This window comes from Prunus avium, chromosome 4 (genome assembly GCF_965620075.1).
Source record: "Prunus avium chromosome 4, drPruAviu1.hap1.1, whole genome shotgun sequence".
In the NCBI taxonomy this organism is placed as follows: Eukaryota; Viridiplantae; Streptophyta; class Magnoliopsida; order Rosales; family Rosaceae; genus Prunus; species Prunus avium.
This window is the reverse complement of record NC_142287.1, coordinates 19765863-19788096: the sequence shown is the minus strand read 5'-3', so window position 1 is coordinate 19788096 and position 22234 is coordinate 19765863. Positions and strand designations below refer to the sequence as shown.

The 22234-nt window shown below is 39.2% G+C and overlaps 3 protein-coding genes across 4 annotated transcripts in view; all 3 read right to left on the bottom strand.

The window, feature by feature from the left end:
- The window catches only part of LOC110758313 (uncharacterized), a 33732-nt gene extending 18064 nt beyond the window's left edge, over window positions 1-15668 (bottom strand). Inside the window, exons 1-4 of one of the 2 annotated variants that reach the window (XM_021960136.2) lie at window positions 15329-15666; window positions 15174-15223; window positions 15018-15099; window positions 14466-14882 (exon numbers count right to left, since the gene is read on the bottom strand). In XM_021960136.2, the coding sequence (XP_021815828.2) occupies window positions 14836-14882; window positions 15018-15099; window positions 15174-15223; window positions 15329-15578 (429 nt within the window). In that variant the 5' untranslated portion in view covers window positions 15579-15666 and the 3' untranslated portion in view covers window positions 14466-14835. Of the gene's footprint in view, window positions 1-14465; window positions 14883-15017; window positions 15100-15173; window positions 15224-15328 lie in introns of those variants that run through there. The other variant, XM_088251406.1, reaches the window with a different exon arrangement.
- On the bottom strand, window positions 5082-8307 carry LOC110758294 (receptor-like protein 6). Its single transcript, XM_021960119.2, has one exon. The coding sequence runs from the start codon at window positions 8179-8181 to the stop codon at window positions 5245-5247; it is 2937 nt and encodes a 978-aa protein (XP_021815811.2). The 5' UTR covers window positions 8182-8307; the 3' UTR covers window positions 5082-5244.
- Window positions 15669-17572: 1904 nt separating the features above from the next.
- On the bottom strand, window positions 17573-21336 carry LOC110758293 (receptor-like protein 7). The gene has a single exon (XM_021960118.2). The coding sequence runs from the start codon at window positions 20696-20698 to the stop codon at window positions 17774-17776; it is 2925 nt and encodes a 974-aa protein (XP_021815810.2). The 5' UTR covers window positions 20699-21336; the 3' UTR covers window positions 17573-17773.
- Window positions 21337-22234: the final 898 nt, after the last annotated feature.

The window sequence follows — 22234 nt, the reverse complement described above, 5'->3', positions numbered from 1 at the left end:
TAGGATCTCATTCGCGGAGGCTTTGACTGCAGAGGAGGTCAGAACCTTGGATTCTCCTTCAAGGACCTATCTGGCCCTAGTCAACGCATCTCTGGCCGTGAGGTAATCATCAAATCGGCCGATTCGGGCCTTCTCCTTAATCGTCAAACCGAAGATGGCGTCGGCCGGGGTTACGGTAAAGTACTGTCGAAGGTAGTCCAAATCGTCCTTGTTGAAAGGGGCCTTGGTCTCCAATCTTTTCAAATCAAGTCAGTAGGCCACCATCCCTTTTGCCCTGGCCTCACGGTTTGCTTGGTACACAGCTTTAATGGCCAAGTCGGAGACCTTGGTAATGAGGAGCCCTTCTGCCTTGGCGTTCTTAAGGGCCAACTTTACGATTTCCTGGTTCTCAAGCACCATGCCGTATAGGTCAATGGCAGAGTAATCTTTGTGGAACTCCAGGAGGAAGGACAAACCGTTGGTCGAGAATGGGGGGTCCCTTCGGCGGTAAACATCGATGATACCCTCGTCAGACTTCTCTGGGGTTACAGCTTTTGGCTCTTTGGAAGAGGTCGTTGCTTCACGGAGTCTCTGTCTTGCCGAGGACGCCACACCCTTGGGCCCTTAGTGCCAAGCTCCTCGGTCTCGGAGGTGTTGGCTGGAACGGACGGCTGGACGTCCGCAGCCGTCATTTGCTTCCGTCACTTAGAGCCTTCGACCTGGGTCGACTGCGCCTTGGCCTACTGAGCTTGCCTCTGCATTCTCCTCAGCTGGGTTTTCGTCAATGGCTCGGCCCTGCCCCCAAGCCGAGTGTGGTAACAGCGATCAACTTGCACTGCCGGAGGTCTGAAAGTTTTGATCTGCCTTGGGACGCCCTTTTCTTCTCGCCTGAACGAGACACTGTGAGTCTGTGCCCCCAAATGATAAAAAACACTGCCTCACTAGGCCGCTGAACTTCCCTATATTCGGCTCGAAACTGGGCGTTGATCATGTTGATGCTAGGTGGAGGGAATGGCTCGGTGTCAACCTTCATGGCAGTCTTCTCCAAAAACTGGAGTTTCTTCTCGTCTATCAGCTTCTGAATAACATCCCGTAGGACAATGCAGTTGTTGGTGCTGTGAGACCAAGAGTTGTGGTGTTTGCAAAAAGTTTTCCCTTTGAGCTCCTCGGTTTTTGGAATCTTATGACCGAAAGACAACTTGACCTTCTTCTCGGCCAATAATATATCAAAAATCCCTTCAGCCCTTGTCAAATCAAAGGTGTAGGCCTTTGTTTCTCGGGTCACAAACTTGGTGTCGGGAATCTTCGTTCGGCCGTTGTCGGTCCTGACAAGTTCTTTGCAGACAAAAGGCTTGTCGATGCTGACTTAGGCCGAGCTAACCTCAACTTTTGCGTTCTCGGCCTCGGGATAACCGACGACGGGAGGCGTACCTATCCACTTTGTTGGTCAGGTTGTGCATGTCCCAGAACTCGATCCCCTGGAACTTCTTCCGGTACTCAAATTCCAGCCCTTCTTTAGCCATTTTGATGAACTCCCTCTTTGGTAGGTTAGTTCGGCACCAATTCCTGCACATCTTAAACCGATGCAGGTAATCGCGGGGCACCTCACTTGATGCCTGGGTCATCCCTGCCAGCTTGACGACAGTTATCTCTCGATTGGTCTGGTAGAAGTGTTCATGGAATATCCTTTCCATGTCAGACCAGTCCCTTATCGAATTCGGTAAAAGGTTTATGAACCAAGAGAATGCCACACCAGTCAGGGAGTGAACAAATAATCGAAGCTTCTAGGTGTCCGAGTCGGCCTCCCCACACTGGGCCGTGAAACGAACTATATGTTCGATACAGGAGGTGTGCCCATCTCTGGAAAATAGCATGAATTTCGGCAGTCGATACCTCGGTGCCTCCGGCCGTATTCGAGCCAGGCCGTCCTCGATCATTCGCCAAACGTCTTCCACTCGAAGCCCTTGAGGGGGTGGTTCCAACTGGGCTACAAACGGCTGCTGGATCTGCTGCGCATAGTTTTGTGGTCTCACCTGCTGAGCTGTTTGAGCGAGGGGTTCGGTCGTGGCGACTGAGCCGAATTGCACTTGGTAAGCGTTGTGGGTTTGGCCGGGGTGCATTCGATCCGCCTGCCGTGGTGGTATGGCTATCTGACTATGCCGGATTGGGCCGCTCTAGAATTGAGAACCCAAATGCATCTGGGCCGTCGTCGGGATGATCGGGCCGCTCTGAAACTAGCAGCCAAATGGGAAGATTGGCGCCTGCAACGGTTGCGCGACGGTCAGACTAATTTGACCGTACTGCTGTGATGGCATTGCGGCCGTGTTGCTTGGGCCGGCCTGCATTTGCACGGCCAGAGTATGGATGGGGCCGAGTTGCTGGGCAGTGGAATATGAGGGCCTCCGCCGGGTAGGTCGGGCCGGGATTTTCCCATGTCTGCTGGGACTGCCCCTAACTGCCCATCGATGGCTGAGAATGTTGGCCATAGTTTGACGTCGGTGCGTAGCTAGCAACATCGAGACTGCTACCTTCCCCGTGGGGCTCTACCCTCTCGGGGTATTGCCTGCTTTGTCCGGCTCTGGGGGGCGTCGAAGGTGAGGTAATCGGCATTCTATCTTGAAAGAACACTCGCAAATCTGACAAAATGTTATCCATTGCGGCCATAAAGGACGTTTCTATCCTGTAGGCCTGCCTAGCCATCAGATCTTCCATCTGGCATCGCCCTTGTACGGATTCGGCCGTACAGGCCATTGTCATTGGGATACTGGCCGAAGTGGTGACTGTTCGCTCGGTCTCGGCGGCCATTATTGGTGAAGTTGACTCAGGAGTCTCGGAAATCATTTCAATTCTCTTGTTCTTGAGCTTTGCCTGTGACCTAGTTTCCACCATAAGGTTTTGACAATAAGTCCCACTGGGCGTGCCAAAGATGTTGCCGCCGCAAATCTCACGACCTGGTTCTCCGAGCCAGGAAGATCTGCGTCAACACGGGTCATCTTTCTTCGGTGCGGTGCGGTTGTGCGCAGGCGTGTCAGCACGGTCTACCATGCATTCGAGGATGATGTGAATGGATGGATGGGTGAGTTATGCGCCTGTTTGAGTCTGACTTCCAATCATAGTGACTGTGGCCGGGAGAGGAACTAATCTCGGCCGTCAGGTTCACAGCCTGAGCTACAAGGCCGTTAATGATGGTGTTAATGGTGGATTTTTAGGTGGTGCTCCGGCGCGTTGCTGGATTGCAACGGTCATATAATATGTGGGATGGACGAAAAAATGACAAGGATGGTGCTCCGGAGCCCTGAAAAATCAAGGGTCGTTTGATATATTGATGGACGAATTTTTCTACAATCTGCCACTACTCCTAGGAAAACAAGTAAAGGTATTGAAAGTGCATTACAGGAAAATAAATGACAGAAACAAGAAGATATAACTTGCTCCGTCAGGGGCTTGTGTTTTTTGGTGTCGCCCTTGTAAATGTAGTTGGAGCTTGGTGTTTATAGAAGAGGCACTGGTAGGAAAGTGAGGCTGACATCTGCATGACGTGGTCGATCAGAAATAGTGGGTAATCTGGACAAACGTGAAGTATGGTGGTGTGACCCCCATAAATCTTGGTCGCCGCCCTGATCGTCGGCTCTGCGTCGTGGGCCTTGGAGGAGCATTTAATGTTCTAGTTTGATGGTTGGTGACTTAGTCTTACAAGTCACAAGATTTCGTGCCTAATCATCCTAATTTTACTCACTATATACTGACTCCAATTACTTCCCTTCTTCCCTTACGCATTAAATGCTTTTGGGCAGATCGTGGGATCTCTGCTGCAGTCAGGGGCATTACCTCATTAAATGAAGCGTGGGACCTCACTGACACGTGGCAACGCCTCTTGGCCTTTCCACTTTGGCCGTGTATTTGAGGGATTACTATTTTCTTCGTTCAAGCTCACCGTGGCCGTGATGATTTCGCCTTCATAGATCTCCCTTATTTTTCGAGAAAAAGCGAATGACAACCTTTTAGGCAGGCGCCTTGGCTGAGAGGTTGTTACTTCGGTTGGCCTTACAGGCCGAGATTTTTAGGCACAAACAGACGCCGTTTTGGTCAACGTGCTTTTAAATAAATAAAAAATAAAAAAAGTTGGGCCAAAACGACGCTGTTTTGGCCGGCATGTTTTTTCACCAAAAAAAAAAAAAAGCAAAAGCGCTGGGCAGCTTCTTCTTGCTCAGACAACAACCTTCTCCTTCAACCATTCATAGAGTCACACAACCATTAAAGGGGACCTTCTACCTTGCTTCCATGGAGTCCATAGGGTTGTTTGACCCCATTGACCCCACTGTGGGTCCGTCCCTGGTCACATGGGTGTAGGTCTTTTGACATCAAGGGTGAAGCATGTATATTGTCACATGGGTGTAGGTCTCAGTGTTAGCTAGCTAGGAAATTATTGTAACTAGTTACCATTTTTAGTATGGCAAGTACGTGATGAGTTTGTTTCATGGAAAATCAGCAAGCAGCTTTTGGAAAATTTTGCAACCAAGGCTTTGATATGATATTTGGCCTTTGGTCTTGGTAGGTATAATTTATGCGTGTTTAACTTCTAATAGTCAAAGGTTGTCCAAATATGATTCACATATTGTGTGTAGACCAAATATGCAAAAAAGTTTGGATAAGGAGAAAAAATTGTTTGGATTTTTATTAAGAGGCATCAAAACTTTCGTTGTCTGTTTTTCATTGCCCGCTCAAAAAAATCAGCAAAAAAACATCGCACCTTTATCCAAACGAGCTGAGAAAGATGTAAACGGCCAGAACTTGCAGCTGTACTTGCACTCACAAAGGGCATGCCACGTACACTCCTCAACCAAAATTGATTAATTAATTATCAATTATATGGTCATAGTCAATTTTTAAGTTGATTCATATTTTACCCTCAATTTTGTGGGTAAATATTACTTAATTATGCATGCTATTTAGTGATTTAATTCTTTTCATTTCTTTGTATTTTTTAGAATGAGAAGATTTATTGGAGTATATAACATAGTTGAGGAAAATTGCGTGTACTAATTGAATTGATTTGTCAGTTGTGTTTGACAATTACAAGATGCACAGGCAATTACTTTACTTTAACAAAAGTAAAGAGGATCCTCTTTTCGAATTCATGCGTATTTATTGGTGCTTTGACATAATACAATATTCATAAGAAATGATATACAATATGAAAATAGATAAACTTTTGGAATGGAACCTTCAAGCGCATCGCTGTGTGATTTTCACAATTCTACGCCATCACTTTATGCCGACCACTTTCACAAGCAAATCGGTTGTTCTGTTAGAGAGTACAAGATATCCCATAGATATTCCAATTACCACCCCAGATGCATACCCCAACACTACCTTCCAATCAAATCCATTCTTGTGCTCCAAATCACCATCTTGTTGGAATGATGGTGGCGGTGATTGATGTGGACCACATGTTTTTGCTAGTGGAATTCCACACAATCCTACATTTCCACTATATGAATCATTTTCAAATGTATCAAATTGCTTGCCATGAGGTATGGGCCCCACAAGTCGATTTTCTGAAACGTTGAACTTTTCAAGTGATGTCAAATTTACCAATTGCTCAGGAATATGACCAACAAGTCTGTTTGAGGACAGATCTAACCATTCAAGATTGCACATATCGCCAAATGATGGTGGAATTGTACCTGTAAGCTCATTATGAGAAAAGTTAAGCCCTTTCAATGATTTAAGCTTACCGATTACGTTTGAAATCTCTCCTCTAAAAGTGTTGTTTGAGAAATCAATAGTTGTGAAGAAAGTTTGAATCTTCACCATTTCAATTTCGAAGCCTTTAATTGTCACTACCACAGTATCCTGATAGTAGCCCTCTCCCATATATTTCAGTTCATGTTCTTGCGAGTTTATCATGGCCGTCAAATGTTCAAAATATTTTGTTGGCAATAGACCGCTAAACTGATTGTAGGAGAGGTCCATGATACGCAATTTTTGGAATGGAAACTTAGTTTCCGGAATGCCTATTTCACCATAAAACTTGTTAGACCTCAAGATAAGAACCTGCAACTTCGGAAGAGATTCCAACCAATTTGGGAATGTGTCTTGAATTTTGTTGTTTCCAAGGTCTAGAACTTCCAACTCTCTACATGTGAGCAAAGATGGCGGCAACGACCCTTCCAACTGATTTCCATTAAGATCAAGATTTCTCAAAACGTTTCCCTCATAAAATGTCCCAGGAATCACGCCATGAAATTTATTATTCCGTAGATTCAAAACAAAGAGGCTCTGACTGAAATTCCCTATGCATTGATGAATTTTGCCACTCAATTTATTATTAGACAAATCAAGGATTTGAAGGCTACTCAGGCTGCAGATCGTTGGAGGCATCTCTCCAGTGAATTGATTATTTGATATGAAAAAGTTAGATGTGGAAAGTGATGGAATTGGAAGCTCACCTTGGAGCGAATTGTTGCGAAGGTCAAGATACTGGAGTTCTTTCCACCGAAGCTGTCCTACAGTGCCAGTCAAAGAGTTGTGAGAAAGATCCAAATAACTCAATGAATCTTTCCCCAAATCCAACAACCATTTGGGAATGTCGGCTTGGATTCGGTTGTGGGAAAGGTATAACATGTCCAAATTTTGTGAGGCTCTGAGAAAGTATGGGAACTCACTTATGTTACAAGACGACAAATCTAGAATCGAAAGTTGAGGCCAGGTGTTGTTAGTCAAATGGTTGAAGCTCAAGGATAGATGATTAAAGGAAAGATTAAGATGATTGAGACTTCGGAGTTTGGAAAACTTTTCAAACTCCACAGTGCCACTCAAGTTATTGGATGATAAATCAAGGGCCCTAAGGTTCTCAAGTTCAAAGATTGATCTCGGAATCAGGCCATGCAGCTTGTTATAACTTAAATGAAGGCCTTCCAAAGAACGAGATTGGAACTCAATGATATTACCGCTGAGTTGATTACTTGTGAGGTCCAACTCCTCCAATGATGGCAAACTACATAACCAAGATGGTATTGTTCCGTTGAGTTGATTCCCATCTAAATTGAGATTGGTTAAGTGTTGAGGAATAGGACCCACCAGTTGTTGTTTTGAAAAATCATATAACGAAGTGATCGATGTCGAGTTGCTATCAACTTCTGGAAACTGACCGACATAATTGTTGTCCTTAAGATCCAACTCAAAGAGGCTCTCAAGGTTTAAAAAAAACGACCATGGGATTTGGCCACCAAAACTGTTATACGAGAGGTCCAACCTCATGATTTGTGTGAGGTTACCAAGAAATGCAAGATATGATCCTACAAAACTGCAGTTCCTGAGCGACAAATCTCTCAAAGACTTGAAATTTCTTGTCAGATGACGCCAATCTACTAAAATTCTAGTAAGAGAGAGATCCAGCACCTCGAGGGGACTGCTCCAGTTAGACTTGGGGAAATAACCTGTGAGGTTATAGTTATTGCTTAAATCTACTAGTTGAAGATTTGTTCGATGGAAAATGCTTTCTGGGAATTTTCCTTGCAAGTTGCACAAGGAAAGTTCAAGAGTTGCCAAAGAAGAAGATAAATTCTTGAAGGAATCAGGTACAACTGATGACATATCAACTTTGGTCAGATAAAGCTCCCTAAGATTGGTTAGGTTTTCAACAATTCTGTTCAAGCTAAGAGAATCTAGGGTCACAGCAGGTTGTGCGAGATTGAGTGAAACCAAGTTGGAAAGGTGGGAAATTTCGGAAGGGATTGGGCCATTGAAATTGGAGTAAGAGAGGTCAAGGTGAGTCATACTTACAAACCCACCAAATTTGGACGAAATTGGGGAACCTCTGAAATCATTTTCAGAGAGGTTTAGCCTCTTGAGATGGCCAAGAGAGAATAAGCTGCTATTGGAAAGGATATTGCCTTGAAGCCCACCAAAATGAAGGTTGAGACCGATCACATGACCAGTCATCTTTTCACAAGTGACTCCACTCCATGCGCAACAATCCTTGCCTTTCTGCCAAGAAATTGTCCTATTAGAATAGGAGTAAAGAGTATCAATAGAAAAGGAGTTTTTGAATTGAAGCAAAGCAGAGCTGTCGTGGGGATGGCATAAATGCCCTGAAGAAAGAGAAGAGGAAGAGTTAGATGATGATGAACCAATAGAGTTCAATTGACAAGTAGTAGAGAGCAGGAAGAGGAGGCACAACCATGACAACCAACCCATCTTTCTTTATAAATCTAAAGTATATAGTTATGTGATAAAACAGTTGTGAGCAATTCTATACTGGATATATATGTTGATATTTATAACAAGCTTAATGAAAGTAATTTATCATCTTTAAAGATAATCAAGCATAATTGTGCCTTGTAAGTGTAACGATTGGGTGTCCTCTTCACATAGTTGGTCCCATTGTCACACCGGTATAGGTCCCAATTTGAAGTGCTGATAATTGACATTGAGGGTGAAGGCCTGCTACACCAATGTTAGCTCGCTTCTTTTTTTTTTTGGTAATATGTTCATGGAATTGGAAAAAATTTGCACCGAGTCTTTGATTTGTGGCCATCTTTGGTGTTGGTAAAGTTTGACGATAAGGTTGTCCCATTGTCACACAGGTGTAGGTCCATTGTTAGCTGCTACACCAATTTGAATTGTTGATAATTGACAATATTGAGGGTGAAGGCCTACGTCTATTCATCTAATTGGAAAAAATTTGCTCCAAGTCTTCCATATTTGGTCGTCTTTCGTCTTGGTACGTTCGTAGGCATTTATGCGTGTTAAAATAGGCACCTTAATTTTCATTGACTTGATAATTTGGGTTCATAATTGACCATCAAAATCGTTCTTATCTTCACTAATAGTCACCAGTGACTTTTGCCCCCTTCTTCACTCTCTCATTGATTCTTCTCATCTGCTTCTCCATGGTTTTGCTTGTCTTTTCACATAGTTGGGTGTCCTGCAACATGTACTATTCAAGTTGTCCAAATATGATTCGAATTTGCGTATTGAAGAAGCCGGAACGAGTATTCATAAATTGACCATCAAAATCATTCTTGACTTTTGCCCCCTTCCTCACACTCTCATTAATTCTTCACGGTATTGCTTGTCTTTTCACTTTTTGTCTCCACCCTTAAGCATTTGATAGGCCGGCCTTTAGTCCAATCTCTGAATGAACATTCAGAGCAAATTCATAAACAAAAATTTCTTTTAAATTTTTATTTATGAAAATCCATTATATTTCTCTAGGGCTAAAGAAAAGAAAGGAGTTAATAAATAAAGTCATCAACATAAAAATTAAAACAATCCTTCAGATAAAATCTAAATAATATAGTAATTAAATCCTATATAAAGCTAGCTACTACAACCTCTCGGCCACAGTTTCTTTGAATCTTGCTCAATCTTTCACATTTTCTTTGGTGCTCTCTCTCACATTAACATGCTAGAGTTTCTTGTGCCTTCCATTCATCAACTACCAAATTCCTAAACATGTATCATTACTAACTTTGAAGAAGCAATTACGGCACTAAAACATGTTAATGTTACATTAATTTCATTACCTCATTGAATGTTTCCGCAACGTTGTTTGCCATGAGGTATGAGCCCTACAAGTTGGTTTTCCGCAACGTTAAATTTTCAAGTGTTGTCAAATCTTTCAATGGCCCAGGAATCTCACCAACATGCATGTTTGAAGAGAGATCTAACCGTTCACAAGATTGCTAAAATTGCCAACTGAGAGTGGAATTGGACCTGTGTAAGATCATTATGAGACTTAGGTCCCTTCAATGACGTTTTAGGAAGCTCCAGAGAAAGCTGTTCTACTTCTTTTTGGGTTCAAGTATTTATTAACCGTAGTTGTATAATTAGGAGTTCATTATTAAAGAAATATATACAACAATTAATTTGTATAAGTACCATGTAATTTGAATTTGGAAAAGAGTTGGCAAGGCCTACAATGAGTCTCAATATGATGACCTCAAAGTAATCTTCATTTTAACTGTAGAAAATTCTCTTGATAAATTCAATTGTAAGAAGATAAATTTTTTTGGCTTCAATGCTAAAATAGTTCCTGTATTTTATCATGTTGGCCAATTTAGTCCCTGTGTTTTCAATTTGGCCAATTTGATCCATATGTTTAGCATTATTAGTCAATGTAGTCAATTACCGCTAAATAACATGATAATCAATTCTCCTTCTTTTGAAAATCTATATAAAAAATTAAAATTAATTTATAAAAATTGAATTAATTCAAAAACATATTGCAACTTAATTGAAAATCTTTTCCGACTTCCAACAACCATTTGGGAAGGTCCCTTGAAATCGATTGTTGGAAAGGTTTATCTTGTACAAGTTTTATGTTGCAAGATGACAAATCTAGTTGCTGAAGTTGAGGCCAAGTATTGTTACTGAAATTGTTGAAACTCAAGGATAGATGGTTAGAGGAAAGATTAAGATTTTCAAGACTTCGAAGTTTTGAAAACTTTTCAAACTTCACAGTGTGAGTCAAGTTATTGGATGATAGATCATGATATCCAAGGTTAACCATTTCAAAGATTGATCTCGGAATCTGGCCAAGTAGCTTGTTTTAAAACTTAAATCGAGCAATTTAAAACAACTAGATTGGAATTCAATCATATCTCCGCTGAGTTGGTTACTTCTGAGGTTTAAAGACTGCAATGATGGCAAGCTACCTAATCAAGATGGTATTGTTCCATTGACTAAATATGAGCCACCAGTTGGTTTCTTGAAAAATCAAATAAAGAAGAGAATATTCTTGTCGGGGTTTGTTTCTTACCAAAACCAACAAAAAAGAAAATTCAAGCAAATTTATTGAAAATGCAGAGATGTTCGCTCAAGATAAATTCAAGCAAATTTATTCTTTCTCTTCTTTGGCTATTTAATCAGGCAAGTAGTGCATGAGAAAAGTGTGCTTGTGTATAGCAACATTAATTCGAAAAGAAAAAAAAAAGTAATATCCTTCATAAGTGTGCTTGGCTATTTAATCTGGCAAGTAGTTTATCTTCTTTAGATAACAAAACACCATTAATATCCTTTGTAAGTGTTACGGCATGAATTTGAAAAAAAAAATTAAAATTAATTGTTACGGTATGAAAAGTTTCCAGAGGCTTGAGATGGATAATTGAAGATGTTGAATTGCAATTTGCATTCCTATTGTCAGATAGGTAGCTGCGTCTTTCATTTAGGTATTGAAAATTGACGTGAAGCCTGCATCTATTCAGCTAATTGGAAAACTTTGCACCAAGTCTTTGATATTTGGTCGTCTTTCTATGCTCATTTCATTTCTGCGTGTTAATTTTGATAGTCAAGTTGTCCAAATATGAATCTTTCTTCTCCATATATTAGTACGTTATCAACAAATTAATGGACACTACTTTGTCCGACTTTAACTTGATATAAAGGCATTTACAGCTTTGTATTTATTCGGAGACTTGTGCATCTTAATAATGAAAATAAGTGTTTGGTAGGCCTTAGTCCTTTAGTCCAATTTGTGAAGAGAAAATTCATAAACGAAAAAAAAAAAAAAAAAAAAAAAAAGGGGGTACCAACTTTTCTTCGTAGGAAAAGGTGGAACAACTTGAACGTTATTACTTGCACATGAAGTGTTAACTTATCACTCTAGCGTGGGATTGGGGCAGGGGAGAAAGGGGGAGAGGGAGAGAGGTCTCTTTTTTCTCTCTTTTATTTCCTTAAAAATGGAAAGACTAAAATACCCTTAAAAATGGATGGAAAATTGGATTTTGTAAAATAAAGGTGACATTTCTCTTAAATTTTTCTTTAAGATGACAAATTGAAACTGAGGTACAAGTTCATGTGACATTTCTACAAAAAAACACTAATGCTAATCACTATTAAGAATTGTGCAATCACAAAATAATTTAGGAATCATCTATTATATACGTCAATTAACAATTGTAAAATAGAACTATATTTTATTTTATCCCCTTCTTTACGTTCTTTCTTCTCATGTGCTTCTATACGACTTTGGTTGTCTTTCCACTGTCTGCCCTTACCCTTAGCATTTGGTAGGCCTTAGTCCTTTAGCTGCTACACCAATTTGAATTGTTGATAATTGACATTATTGAGGGTGAAGGCCTAAGTCTATTCATCTAATTGGAAAAAAATTTGCCATAGTCAGGTGTCCTGCAACATGTACTAATCAAGTTGTCCAAATATGATTCGAATTTGCGTATTGAAGAAGCCAGGAATGAGTATTCATAAATTGACCATCAAAATCGTTCTTGACTTTTGCCCCCTTCTTCACGCTCTCATTAATTCTTCACGGTTTTGCTTGTCTTTTCACTTTCTGTCTCCTCCCTTAAGCGTTTGATAGGCCTTAGGAGTAAATTCATTAACAAAAATTTCTTTTAAATTTTCATTTACGAAAGTCCATTACATTTCTCTAGGGCTAAAGAAAAGAAAGGAGTTAATAATTAAAGTCATCAACATAAAAATTAAAACAATCCTTTAAAATCTAAATAATATAGTAATTAAATCCTATATAAAGCTAGCTACTACAACCTCTCGGCCACAGTTTCTTTGAATCTTGCTCAATCTTTCACATTTTCTTTGATGCTCTCTATCACATTAACATGCTAGAGTTTCTTGTGCCTTCCATTCATCAGCTACCAAATTCCTAAACATGTATCATTACTAACTTTGAAGAAGAAATTATGGCACTAAAACATGTTAATGTTACATTAATTTCAACCAGACATCTATGATCACTGATGTCTAAAACTGGAAGTAGCATCATCATTTATATAACAACCAACACTATTGGAGGCTTTTTACATCCGCAAAATAGAAAAAGCGGTGACGTATAACATAATTCGCAGCAGTACTATTTGTTTCTGCGATGTTGTAATTGATAATACGCATCAGTGTAGTAGATACCACTGATGCTGTAATACCTCTTTAGCCTCCTCCCTTTTGAAACTACTGATGCTGTTTCAGAATTAGGCGTTAGAGGTCAATGTTTTTTTGGCACACGGAAATCATTTACGCATCGGATTTTACCAAATATCCGATGTTGTAACTATAAAAAGGCCACGGATAATATCTGATGCCTATTACATAGTGATAGGCAACAAGCATGAATACCACGATATTTATTGGTAATAGGCAATAGATTTTATCCATTGCTAAAGGCTTTTTTTGGCATAGTGATTGTGTTTTTATGTTAGGTCTGTCGTTAATGGCAGGGACGAACTCATGATTTTAAATTGGGTGGGCTAAATTTACATTATGCACAAACCTATTAAGAAGATAGAAAACTCGACAATACGAGTGAATTTCATCGATCACAAAGATATATCCTAATCAAGAGGAAATAATGAGCTTTACCCCTCAAAATGCATCTAGTACATATCTCTTTTTTGTTTTCTACGTGCAAGAGTGCTTGAAGTAAAGGACATGTTATTTTCTACCAAAAAAAGAAAATAGGGGTTGTTTTCGACCAAAAAGTGGGGGTTGTTTGTGTTTGGCTTTTGGCCACTTTTTGTGCCCCAAAAAAAGAGTGAAGGGTTTAGGGTTGAGATAATTGACCCTGACTTATATCTTAATATTTATAATGCAAAATTGCAAAAAAAAAAAAAAAAAAGTCCAAAACAAAACGAGTGACCATATATTTTTGTTATTTGTAGTGTGGATGTGTGGAAAGTCATAGGCTCGTAATAGTGGAGTATCCACATGGCACACAACCAATAAAAGAGTGCAGTGCATGGTTGTCCATTGGCTATGCTTTTGGGTATATTAGTTTAGGCTGAAAAAAAGACAAAGTCCCTTGGGCTATAGCCCAAAGGGTAGGTCTGTCCCTTGTTAATGGTGGGTAAGTTGGATGTAGAACTTAAAGATTGAGTGGATTGTTCTATCTCCTTAGAGCACTTCCACCCATTTGCTATGGCAAAGGGCAAGGGGAGGTATGTGCTGTTTTTATTCACGTGAATAGTGGCAGCCCTTGCAAAAGGCTTGTTGTGTTTCCACCAATTGCCATGGCAACCCAAGGGCAACCACTATTCACATGAAATATGAGGAGATGAATTTGTTTAGAGTTTTGGTGTGAGAAGTAAAGATTATGGCTAGGTATTTATTTTTAAAAAAATTAATTTTTTTGGTATTTTTTTTCAATTTTTTTGTTATTTAAATTGACTGCTGACGTCATTATGATGTCAGCATTACATCACTTGCCCATGCAAGAGCACGGGCTGATTCTGCCGGAGGCCTTGCCCAGGTTGATGGGTCCCACACCATGCCCAGGCTTGCCTTTGGCACTGGAGCTGTATTGTGGGCTAGGCCCTGTCTTGCCCGGGCAAAAGGCCTTCTGCTCGAAGTGCCCTAAGGATACAATCCTATCCAATATTCTCTTACCTGGTTGAGTCTGATTGAAAACTCTTATTAGCACTTTATCATCGAGATCATGTCGAAGGTTATTAGCATATTTACCAGCTTGATTCATCATGAAAAGATTGGACTAGAGTTAAAACTTCGGGAAAGATAGTATTGTTTTTGGGGCGTTCGTCCTCAATTGCCAGTCCAGCAATCGAGGTGGCAAGTGAATTTGAAGACATGATATTTTGGCGTAACTATGATGGTTGCTACGATTTCTTATACTTGCAAAACGTAAATTGAACCTTCTGAATTTTTGTGTGATCATATTCAGTTTTTCTTTTATTGTATTTATATGGCCACAGTCAATTTGGGTATCCAACATATTTAATGTTTAATTTTTTTGATACAGATGAGTATAACTGTTATGTTCTTGAAAAATAAAAACACAAATTTTATGTTGAAGCATAACATTGAATAAAACGTCCCCACTCGAACCTTATGGAAAATGTATTAAGGGTAGGAAAAAAAATTATCTTAGCCAGAAAAGAATCTTTTCCATGATTGCCAAGGAAGAAATCCACCTGGAAAAAAAATTTACGAGGAATGTGAATTAACTTGACCAAAAAAAACAGAGGGGTTCAATCCAGAAAAATTATAAATAATAATGAGAAACAGATTTTTTCAGCCCCTTGAAAGCATAGGATCTGAACACATACCACATCCAGGACATTTGACGTAGTCTTCTTTGGTCAAAACAAGCCCTGACCCTCCACATACCTCACATCTTTTCTGTGCTATCTAATATATATGCATAATCATCAATATACCATATTATAAAGTAGTTATATAATTATGAACTCTGGAAAACTTACTATTCTTTTGCTGAATTCAATCCCAGCCACCACAAAAGGTGTAACTCCAGCTGCGCATGCCCAAAAAACCGAAAAAAGAACGAAAAAAGAAATTCAAAATTCAATAATTCAGAAATAATTTACAGTAGTTATATAATTTAAGAGTGAAAATATACCTATGGTTCCAACAACAATTTGCCAAGTGATGGCAACCGGGGTTGGATCCGCTACAACCGGAACATCATGAATTGCCGCAACCCTCCAAGCTTTTGTGCTTGGTTTTTTCATAGCTAGCTGCTGGTTCTGGTTGCATGGCTTTCTGGTAAAGCTTGCATGCTTTGAGATTTTAAGGCTTCTTCCTGAGAAAGTGTTGTTGGAGGTACTTGGAGTTGCCATTTGTGCGAAGGAAGAGACTGAGGCTTCCATATTTGGTCGTGTGACGGTGTGATGAGTTGAGAGAGAGAGGGTATCGACTGAATTGAAAGTCACCACTGCTTCATATTGGGCCACGTTGCATCTACGCACTCATCCACTCATTAGGCAATGTGCATCAAAAATATATTTGCGAATGCTTGTGCCTTTTTCCCTCATTTTTCCAAAAAAAAAATTCCCTCAATGTCATTTCAATTTTGATAATTATAATCTTATAATTTTATAATTTTAGCAATTAAGTCCGAATTAAGAGTAAGCATTCGTTTTTCTCTGTAACATATTTCACAGATTTATTACCGAGATTTGTTTTGATTAAATTAAAGACTTCAATTATATGAAAGTAATGAGTTGAGGACTTATGGTCAATTTTTTTAGGCTTAGATGGTAAAATGGTCCTTGTGTTTTCCTACATTGGCTAATTTAGTCTATGTGTTTTTAATTTGGCAAATTCGGTCCCTGTGTTTAAGACCGTTATTCAATTTGGTCATTTCGTTAAAATTGCCGTTATATATGAACATGATAATCTTTTTTTTTTCTTTTGAAAACCTATAAAGCTTTTTTTAATTAAAAAAATTGAATTGGTTTAAAAATATATCAATAACATAACACCAGAAAAAAAAAAAAAAAAAAGGATGGGCGCAGTGAGGGATGGTAAGTGTTGCTTAGCAAGTGGAGTAGTGGACAAATGGCTACGCAATGGTTGGGTTGGGGAAGATCTCGCTAGGAGGTAGTCGGGGGGTAATGGCCTTTTTTTTGTTCGTTGAGAGAGATAGAGAGAGATTAGGGGTGGGATAGATTAGAGTTGGGGCCTTTGGGTGGGGAGAAAGCGGTTGGGGTAGGGGGATAGACAGGGTTGTGGGTTGTTGCTGGGGAGAAAGAGGGAAGAGAGAAGGGGTGTGGTGGCTGAGAGAGGCGGATTTTTCTATTATTGTTTAGTTCTTAATTTTTTTATGAATATTTAAATAATTTTAAAAAAAAATTTAACAGAATGGATCAGATTAACTAACAGTCGTAAACACAAGGGCCAAATTGGCTAAATTGAAAACACGGAAATTAAATTAGCCAATGTAGTAAAACACAGAGACCATTTTAGCATTTAAGCCATTTTTTTAAAGTTTGTCCAATTTACTGTCAAAACATGTCACCCACACAATCACTTGTTGTGGATTAAGTTTTGTATTTTCTTTTTAAAACTTTTGAACTGTTCAAAAATGTCATATGTTCTGCACAATGTCACGAGTTCCACAATACTAAGATGTCAAGTACTTGAGTTTGTTTCCTGCAAAATCAGCAAGCAAGCATTTTTTGACATTGAGGGTGAAGCATCTATACTGTCACATGGGTGTAGGTCCCAGTGTTAGCTAGCTAGGAAATTATTGCACGTGATGAGTTTGTTTCATGGAAAATGAGCGAGCAAGCAAGCAAGCAGCTTTTGGAAAATTTTGCAACCAAGGCTTTGATTTGATATTTGGTCTTTGGTCTTGGTAGGCATAATTTCTGCGTGTTCAAATGGTTTTCACGTTTTGCCTCCAACTCCTACCAGTCAAAACTTGTCCAAATATAATTCACATTCTTTGTGTGGACCAAATGTGCAAACAAAAGTTTGGATAAGGAGAAAAAAATTGTTTGAATTTTTTAAGAGGTATCAAAACTTTCGTTGTCTGTTTTTCATTGCCCACTCAAAAAAAAATCAGCTAAAAAACATCGCACCTTACCCAAACGAGCTGAGAAAGATGTACACCGCCAGAAATTGCAGCTGTACTTGCACTCCCAAAGGGCATGCCACGTACACTCCTCAACCAGAATTGATTAATTAATTGTCAATTATATGGTCGTAGTCAATTTTTAAGTTGATTCGTATTGTACCCTTAGTTTTGTGGGCAAATACTACTTAATTATGCATGCTATTTAGTGATTTAATTCTTTTCATTTCCTTGTATTTTTTTGAAATGAGAAGATTTATAGGAGTATATAACATAGTTTAGGCAAATTGCTTGTACTGATTGAATTGATTTGTCAGTTGTATTTGACAAATTACAAGATGCAAGAGCAATTGCTCTACTTTAACAAAAGTAAAAAGGATCCTCTTTTCGAATTCATGCATATTATTATTGGCGCTTTGACATAATATAATATTCATAAGAAATGATATACAATATGAAAATACATAAACTTTTGGAATGGTTTCTTCAAGCACGTCGCTGTGTGATTTTCACTATTCTACAACGTTGCTTTCTTCCTACCACTTTAACAAGCCAATCTGGTGTTCCATTAGAGAGTACAAGATATCCCACAGATATTCCAATTACCACCCCAGATGCATACCCCATCAACACTATCTTCCAATCAAATCCATTCTCATGCTTCAAATCACCATCTTGTTGGAATGATGATGGCGGTGATTGATGTGGACTGCATGTTTTTACAACTGGAAATCCACACAATCCTACATTCCCAATGTATGAATCAGTTTCAAATGTATCAAATTGCTTGCCGTGAGGTATGGGTCCAACAAGTTGGTTCTTTGAAACACTGAACTTTTCAAGATATGTCAAACTTGTCAATTGCATCGGAATCTCACCAACAAGCACGTTTGAAGAGAGATCTAACCATTCAAGATTGCTCAAACAGCCAAACGAGGGTGGAATTGTACCTGTAAGCTCATTATGAGAAAAGTTAAGCCCCTTCAATGACTTAAGCTTACCGATTACATTTGGAATCTCTCCTCTGAAACTGTTGTTTGAGAAATCAATAGCTGTGAAGAAAGTCAGGATCTTCGTCATTTCAATTACATTGCCTTTAATTGCCACTGCCACACTGTCTTGATAGTAGCCCTCTCCCATATATTTCAGTTCATGTTCTTGCGAGTTTATCATGGCCGTCAAATGTTCAAAATATTTTGTTGGCAAGAGACCGCTAAACCGATTGTACGATAGGTCCATGATACGCAATTTTTGAAATGGAAACTTAGTTTCCGGAATGCCTATTTCACCATAGAATTTGTTAGACCTCAAGATAAGAACCTGCAACTTCGGAAGAGATTCCAGCCAATTTGGGAATGTATCATGAATTTTGTTGTTTCCAAGGTCTAGAACTTCCAACTCTCTACATGTGAGCAAAGTTTGCGGCAACGACCCTTCCAACTGATTTCCATTAAGATCAAGATTTCTCAAAACGTTTCCCTCAGAAAATGTCCCAGGAATCACGCCATGAAATTTATTATTCCGTAGATCCAAAACAGAGAGGCTCTGGCTGAAATTCCCTATGCATTGATGAATTTTGCCACTCAATTTATTATTAGACAAATCAAGGATTTCAAGCCTAGTCAAGCTACAAATGGTTGGAGGAATCTCTCCAGTCAATTGGTTGTTTGATATTTTAAAGAAAATTGTGGAAGGTGATGGAATTGGAAGCTCTCCTTGGAGAGAATTGTTGCGAAGGTCAAGATACCGGAGATTTTTCCACCGAAGATGTCCTACATTGCCAGTCAAAGAGTTGTGAGAAAGATCCAAAGACGTCAATGAATCCTTCCCCAAATCCAACAACCATTTGGGAATGTCGGCTTGGATTCGGTTGTGGGAAAGGTTTAACGTTTCCAAGTTTGGTGAGGCTCTTAGAAAGTATGGGAACTCACTTATGTTGCAAGACGACAAAGCTAGGGTCGAAAGTTGAGGCCAGCTATTGTTACTCAAATGGTTGAAACTCAAGGATAGATGGTTAGAAGAAAGATCAAGCGAAAAAAGACTTTGAAGCTTTGAAAACTTTTCAAACTCCACAGTGCCACTCAAGTTATTGGATGATAGATCAAGGTATTGAAGGTTCTCAAGTTCAAAGATTGATCTCGGAATCAGGCCATGCAGCTTGTTATCACTTAAATTAAGCAATGACAAAGAACGAGATTGGAACTCAATGATATTACCGCTGAGTTGGTTCATTTTGAGGGATAACTCCTCCAATGATGGCAAACTACCTAACCAAGATGGTATTGTTCCGTTGAGTTGGTTCCCATATAAATAGAGGTCGGTTAAGTGTCGAGGAATAGGACCCACCAGTTGTTGTTTTGAAAAATCATATAAAGAAGCGATCCCTGTCGAGTTGCTATCAACTTCTGGAAACTGACCGACATAATTGTTGCCACTAAGATCCAAGTAAACGAGGCTCTCAAGGTTTAAAAGCGACCATGGGATTTGGCCACCAAAACTGTTAGACGAGAGGTCCAACCACATGATTTGTGTGAGGTTACCAAGAAATAAAGGATATGATCCTACAAAACTGCAATTTCTGAGATACAAATCTCTCAAACACTTGAAATTTCTTGTCATATGATGCCAATCTACTGAGATTCTAGTATAAGAGAGGTCCAAGGTTTCAAGGGGACTGCTCCAATTAGACTTGGGGAAAGAACCTGTGAGGTTTTCGTTCCCACGTAAGTCTAGTACTCGAAGGTTTGGTAGGCGGAAAATGCTTTCTGGGAATTTTCCTTGCAAGTTGCACCAGGAGAGTCTAAGAGTTGTCAAAGAAGAAGATAAATTCTTGAAAAAATCAGGTACAACTGATGACATATCAACTTCGGCCAGATCAAGCTCCCTAAGATTGGTTAGGTTTTGAACAATTCTGTTCAAGCTAAGAGTATCTAATGTTACATTGGATTCAGAGAGGTCAAGGTGAGTCATACTTACAAATCCACCAAACTTGGATGAAATAGGGGAACCTTCAAAATCATTTTCACGGAGGTCTAGCCTCTTGATGTGGCGAAGAAAGAATAAGCTGCTATTGGAATGGATATTGCCTTGAAGCCCACCAAAACGAAGGTTGAGACCGATCACATGACCTGTCATCTTTTCACAAGTAACTCCACTCCATGTGCAACAATCCTTGCCTTTCTGCCAAGAAATTGTACTATTAGAATAAAAAGTTGTTCCAGTAAGTAATTCAACTTCAATAGAGGAGGTATCAATAGAAAAGGAGTTCTTGAATTGAAGCAAAGCAGAGCTGTCGTGGGCATGGCATAAATGCCCTGAAGAAAGAGAAGAGGAAGAGTTAGATGATGATGAACAAGTATAGTTGAATTGACAAGTAGTAAAGAGCAGGAAGAAGAGGCACAACCAACCCATATTTCCTTCAAAATCTAAAAGTATTTATTCTTCTAAATAATTTTGTGAGCAACTGTATCATGGAGATGTTGATATTTATAACAAGCTTCGTCAACAGTGATTTATCTATAATGTCACGACATGAGTCTAGTAGGTGTGGCATAAGGTTGTCCTGCATTTAAAGTTTCCACAGTGCTAAGATGGCAAGTACTTAAGTTTGTTTCATGGAAAATCTTTTGGAAAATTTTGCAACCAATACGTTGATTTGATATTTGGTCTTTGGTAGCTTTTGCAGCTTTGCCCCCTTCTTCACGCTCTCATCTGCTTCTCACCAGTGTCTTTTCGCTTTCTGTCTCCACCCTTAAGCATTTGATAGGCCTTAGGCCTTTAGTCCAATCTCTGAATGAACTTTCAGAGCAAATTCACACAGGAAAAAAAAGGAAAAAAATAAAGAAAAAGAAGCAGAGTCACCAGTGACTTTTGCCCCCTTTTTCACGATCTCATTAATTCCTCTCATCTGCTTCTCCACGGTTTTACTTGTCTTTTCACTTTCTGTCTCCACCCTTAAGCATTTGATAGGCCTTAGGCCTTTAGTCCAATCTCTTTATGAACTTTCAGAGCAAATTCATAAATAAAAATTTCTTTTAAATTTTCATCGTACTGGGATCTGTTGGGGGGTATGGAGAGTTTGGATGTGGCTGTGGCTTGGGGATTTGGGGCTTTTGGGTATGGGTGGGGAAAGTAGCTAGGGTGGGTTGTTTCTGTGGAAAGAGAGAAGAGAGAAGGTTGTTGCGGTTGAGATTAATTATTTTTATTTCTTTTAACTTTTAAATCTTATTTTTATTTCTTAATTATATATTTTTTAAATTGAATTTAAATATTTTAATAGAAGTTTAATGGATTGTATTACATTAGCTAACGGTGCTAAATACAGGAACTAAATTGGCCAACCGGCACAGGGACCATTTTAGCATTTAAGCCAGATTACGCAAGATAGTGGTAACATCCCTTCCAACTAATTTCCATTAAGGTCAAGATTTCTCAAAACGTTACCCTTAGAAAATGTTGATATTTATATGAAGCTTAATGAATAGTAGTTTATCTTCTTTAGATATACAAAGCACCATTAATATCCCTCGTAAGTGTTACGGCATGATATTTTGTCGTCTTTCTATGCTCATTTCATTTCTGCATGTTAATTTTGATAGTCAAGTTACCAACAAATTAATGGACACCACTTTGTCCGACTTTAACTATATAAAGGTATTTACTCAGAGAATTGTGCATCCTAATAATGAAAATAAGCATTTAGTAGGCCTCTTAGTCCTTTAGTCCAATCTGTGAATGAACTTTCAGAGAAAATTCATAAACCAGAAAAAGAAGGTACCAACTTTTCTTTGTAGGAAATGATGGAACAACTTTAACGTTATGACTTTCACATGAAATGCTTATCACTCTAGCGTGTGCAAGTACGTGATGAGTTTGTTTCGTGGAAAATCAGCAAGCAAGTAAGCAGCTTTTGGAAAATTTTGCAACCAAGGCTTTGTCCAAATATGA